Raw genomic sequence first — 5,661 nt, 5'->3', positions numbered from 1 at the left:
CATTTCTTCAGAACACTAGGCCTAAATAAAGTCACTACCTCATATCACAGATTTACTCATTGTTTTCCAATAGATCAATATCTCTGTTTTCAGTGAGTATGAATTTCATTTGTAGACCTATAGACCTGTTATTGTATCCAAAAACTGCAGAAAAATCATTTGCACCATTTGTTTCTGCTCTGCTCAAGCAGAGATCTAATACAGAGACTAACCAGACATGTACCTCAGAGCAGGCAGATATTGAGGGAACTTTTATTTGACTTTTTATGGGGATGAATCTTCTATTGGGGATGAAAACAGAAGCCATTTATATGGATACACCGTAATAAAATGGGAATGGTTGGTGATATTAAAGTCCTGTTTATGGCACATTAGTATATGTGAGGGGGCAAACTCCTCAAGATGTCTGGTGACCATGGTGGCCATTTAGAAGTCGGCCATCTTGGATACAACTTTTGTTTTTTCAATAGGATGAGGGCCATGTGACACATAAAACTTATTGGTAATGTCACAAGAAAAACAATGGTGTGCTTGGTTTCTCCCGTACTCCATATTATCCATTGTTGATCTACACGTCTCTTGCTCTCACCAATGTCACAACACACACAAGTGCCATAAGACACTCTCACAAACAAAATCACGGTTTTGTAATGCAGTAATGCAGCATGCTTATGGGAAAGTAACATTAATCTAATTACTTTTTTTGCAACAGTAATCTCTTACTTTACACGTTACTTGAAAAAGGTAATCGGATCACAGTAACACGTTACTTTTAACTCGTTACTGCCCATCTTTGCAGGTAAGCATCCTTAATTTTTCTACAGAATGTAGTTTTCTTTAGATTTTACCTTTTCCAGAAATCCATATATCTCATACATCACCAGAAATACATTCTAGAAACTACCAGAGACGGGAAACTGGAGCACCAACAGCAGTTAAACATGAGTTGAATTTAGGGTAATTATCAATACAGGAATGACAACAATCTACTGGAAAGCCAGTCCTTAAATCCACAGTGCTAGTGAGAAGATGAGCGACAGGCGTGGCAGCTAACCCGAGGATGTTGCAGGAGCCAAGAGGAGGCGAGACACACTTCTGCCCACTTCCCACTTCTCAGAGAGAAAAAGAGGAAGTCTTTCTTTCAGCTTGACAGCTGTTGCTTTCACATTCTTGTTAGTGTTAATTACAGCTGCTGTGAGAAGTCAAACTGTTTTTCATGATCTGGATTTTTTTTTTCACTTGTTCATTATGAGTTTATGATCATGAGTGAGTGACTGTTTGAGGTCAACAAAGAATCCCTGTGAGTGTCTAAACGCAACGTTACAGTTTATAGCAGGTATAAATAGAAAACAAAAATAAATGCACAGACATTTTAAAAAGGGCTCTTTACATTTATTTTGCTCAGCCGGTTGTTTCATTTGTGAAAGTTTTTTAAAACGCTTTTACCGTTGCAAATCGTCGGTGTATAAACAGATTTTAAGGAGAAATGCCTGGAGTAATAGATAATGAAACAGCACCAGGTTCAGAGTGAACTGAAAGTGTAAGTGTATCTGAAAGGAAAGAGTCATTCTCAAACGCCACAGCGGTTGGTTTAAAAACCAGCAACAGGGGTGCCTCATTCTGGTTTCAGCATGACCCGCTTCAAGTACTTGCTTCTGTGTTTCTTCTCTTTATTTATGGTTGGTGAGTACTTTTGCTATTTACATGAAGCACATTTTCAAAGGTTACTATATACTACAGGGTATAGTATATAGTACAAGGTTATGACTGTACTGCACTTTATATGCTAACCTTAATATGACCACAAGGTCCAGTGTTTACACAGTGCTGGTGTACATGCTGTACTTTGTGCCATACGTCTTTTACGTTAACATAGTGGATTTATTTGAATGGAAGCAGACTATAAATTTCAGTTGTGTGGCTCTGTGATCACAAACCTTGTTATCACAATTCGTAACACCAGCGCAAGACAGCATTTCTGCTCAGGTCAAGTTCCCCATTTAGATGTTTGAATTTGGGGAAATGAAACAATCTAAAGCTAAATCGAATTGACTCTAGTCTAAGTAAATACATCAACTTTTATACACTGGCCACAAGATTTTTACATGAAGTCTCATTGGTGTGCAGTGTTTTCTTCAGTAATGTTGTCAAAACGCAGTTTGAAAAACTTTAGTTTTAGGTTTAGCACGTATAATGTTTCAGATTGATTTAGCTAATGCTACATTCACATCAGTAACCTCACATGTTCTGTCTATTTTCCTCTACGCAACATTAACCAATTATGTCCTTCTCTTTCCACCCAGTCTGCGTCCATTCTTGTCCATAGTCTCGTTACCTCCCGCCTTGACTATTGTAATTCTCTCTTGCATGGTCTCCCCCAAAAATCCCTCCATAAGCTTTAACTGGTTCAAAACTGCTGTCAGAATCCCTTTCTACCAGCACATCACCCAAATCCTTCAGGAACTTCATTGGCTCCCTGTAAAATTCCCAATAGTGTACAAGCTTCTTCTGCTCTCCTTCAAGGCCCTTCATAACTTTGCTCCTTCTTACCTTTCTGACCTCTTAAGCACTACTTCTTCTAGTTCACATTTCTGTATAGCTGCATATCTCATATTTCTGTATAGTTTTTTTTATTTCATATTCTGTATAGTTTTTCATATTTATATCCTGTTCATAGCCTGTACATAGCTTGTACTCACTACAGCCTGTACATACTTATAGTTATAGCATATTCATAACATACTTCATACCGTGTGCATTATAACATACCTTAATAGACCCATTTCTGTAATATACTCACATATCTATATTATTGCTAATATATATTTGTAATATATCTATATCATGGCTAAAGCACTTCTGGATGGATGCAAACTGCATTTCGTTGCCTTGTACCTGTGACATGTGCAGTGACAATAAAGTTGAATTCTATTCTATTCTATTCTTCTGCCCACTCACTTCGATCTTCTTCTTCTTCTATCTAGCTGGCTTTGCCTTCTTTATGTATTTCAGGGCTATGCGAAGCAGAGCTTTCAGCTGCTCTGCCTGTGGAACTTTCTACCCCCAGATTAAAGAAACATTGGTTCTCTCCCCCATTTTAAATCTCAACTCAAAACCTGAATCAAGATTTAAAATGTGGGAGAGAACCCAAAAATCTGTTCATATCTGCACATTCACCGTGAACTTATTGTTTATTTGATCTTGTGTTTAATTTCATTTATTTTCTTATTGTTCTTCATTTTGTCATTGTTCTATGTGTTTTATTCTATTGTTAAGTGTCCTTAGGTGTCTTGAAAGGTGCTTTTGAATAAAATTAATTATTATTATTACTATTATTACTATTAAAAAGAAGCTTCGCAGTTCACACATTTTGCAAAGCCACACAGAAGGCCAAATCTGACACTTTGTGTTGTCTGTAGCAAAGTCAGGGCTGATTGACTGGCTTTCCTGTTCTTATCTACAGGAATTCATAAAATGAAGAAACAGATACCGTCACATTGGACATTATGTTTACACAAAAGAAGTTTCAATGTGAACATTTTCAAAATGATCAAGTGACTCCGCCTGCAAATTCAAAACTCATTCATTACCAGAGAGCTATGGCGTTATTTTTGTGCCACTATTCTGAGCGCAAGTAAAAAAAAAATTGCAGGTGCAAGTGTTGCATTTTGAGGAGAATTTTAATTTGAGCGACGAAAAGCTAAATTTGAGTGCAAAAAATTTATTTCAGTGTTTGCTATTATCCACACACACACACACACACAATAGCAGCCTCTCTCGCTCAGTTTTTGCATTTGCGCTTGCTTGCAATGTGTTGCTCGCTCTCAACATTTCTGCCCATGCGCGTTCAGCTCTTTCTGTACACCGTTATATTTGTGCCACAAAACCAGCCAATCACAGACTTGGATGCAAAAAAAAAAATCTGATTGGCTGTTCTTGTCTCCAATCAGCTCGAAATGACGAAATGCAATATCCCAGAATCCATTTCGTCCAAAACTCAAACGAGGCAGTGGCGGAGTTTGAAATATTTCTCTTTCTGGGTCACAAAATAAACTGAATTCATTCCGCACGCAGCAATGAATTTTGTTCACTCAGCTTTTCTTTGCTCAAAATAAATTTCTCCTCAAAATGCAACACTTGCACCTGCATTTTTTTTTTTTTACGTGCGCTCAGAATAGTGGCACAAAAATAACGCCATAGAGAGCGAGCTTTAGTTCCTTTTATACTGGCAAAAAAAATCTAAATTTGATTGATGAAAATACTACATTGAACAGAGTGTGACCTGGATTTACTTGTCCAACCCAGTGGGACAATACCTGAGCAAATGAGTGAAAAGCAACTTTTGAATCTGCTTTTCAAGAGCACAGCTGCACAAGCTCCCTGCTGAAAGGAGGCCTTATCTTTTCTACATGTGAGGAAGCACTCTTTTGGCTGGAAGCTTTGCTGAGGGTTGAACTACTCTGAGCTTGAAAGTGCAATTAAGGCACAGAAAGACAAATCGGTGTCAATTTTTGATTAACCTTTTCTTTTCCTTTTTAGATTGCTCCATTAATGAAGATGGCTACTTCATGTTTGCTGATTTTTGGTGTGCTGTGCACTCCAGAGACCCGAAGACAGTGGAGTATCTGATCGACTGGTATTTTAACAAAGAGTTTACGATGCAGTACAACAGCACAGTCGGCAACTGGACGGGCCTCACTCCAGCTGGATTAATCACAGCATCTCGGTTTAATGAAGACAGCGCTGACATTCTGCAGAGAAAAGTGGAGAAACAGCTGATATGTGTCGATAATGTTGATGTAGTATTCAACATAACTGTGGAAAACATGGGTGAATATTCAAATACTAGATGTATGCGTTGCTATCAGTAGAGAGAATATTATATATATAAAATACAAACATTTTCTTCCAAATACAAAAAAAATCATGCAATGTGTTACAGTGTTTAATGACAGGAATTATAATGATAAAGAACTAAACCAAAACACTTGGACAATCTTAAACCTTCCTTTTTTGAAATGACCTTTTCTTTAGTATAGGAAGTAAACATATTACTCCTTCCTGTATTTAAAAGGGCTAAATTACCAAACAAATGATCCCAAATTACAGTGCAAGGATCCATTTATGTAGTTTATCATCTTAAAGCAGCAGAACAAATATGGGTGTAATAACCCTCCTATTTTACAATCATTATTGTAACAGTAATACAGCAATTATACTCTAACATTTCAATTGAAGAGCAAAACCCCAAACCGTGAACAGGACTATAAATGATAGCACGAGCCTAAAACTAAACACTTCCATTAGTACTTTATGATTTGCTTGGCCGTGATTCTCCCTTAATACCTTTATTTCAAGTACCTGATAAAAATGTTCAATTTTTCTTTTTTTGCATTTAAAAAAAGAATTAAGTGCATTTTCAAAGACTATTGTTTTAGATTTAATTGTTTCATGACAATTTTGAATTATATCAAACCAGGCATCACATTGCAACATTGTAAGAATCATTGGTTTACAGAATGATGAATTTCATCATTAAAGCTGTTGACCTTCTGATTTCAGCTGCACCCAGCATGACTCTCCAGGAGGGAGACCACACTTCCAGCCATGACACAATACTCGTGTGCAGCGTTTATGACTTCTACCCCGAACACATCCTTG

The 5,661-nt window shown here is 37.2% G+C and overlaps 1 protein-coding gene across 1 annotated transcript in view; it reads left to right on the top strand.

The window, feature by feature from the left end:
* Positions 1-1,609: 1,609 nt before the first annotated feature.
* LOC146710003 (rano class II histocompatibility antigen, A beta chain-like) overlaps positions 1,610-5,661 on the top strand; it is a 7,210-nt gene continuing 3,158 nt past the window's right edge. Inside the window, exons 1-3 of the mRNA XM_085457242.1 lie at positions 1,610-1,683; positions 4,540-4,830; positions 5,563-5,661. The exon at positions 5,563-5,661 is cut by the window's right edge and continues 180 nt beyond it. Of these exons, the coding sequence (XP_085313368.1) occupies positions 1,632-1,683; positions 4,540-4,830; positions 5,563-5,661 (442 nt within the window). The 5' untranslated portion in view covers positions 1,610-1,631. The remainder of the gene's footprint in view (positions 1,684-4,539; positions 4,831-5,562) is intronic.

Source organism: Copadichromis virginalis, linkage group LG5, assembly GCF_057382275.1.
Source record: "Copadichromis virginalis isolate Kocher_CV1m ecotype Utaka linkage group LG5, C_Virginalis_male_GT1.1, whole genome shotgun sequence".
Classification (NCBI taxonomy): domain Eukaryota; kingdom Metazoa; phylum Chordata; class Actinopteri; order Cichliformes; family Cichlidae; genus Copadichromis; species Copadichromis virginalis.
This window is presented reverse-complemented; position numbering and strand designations above follow the sequence as displayed.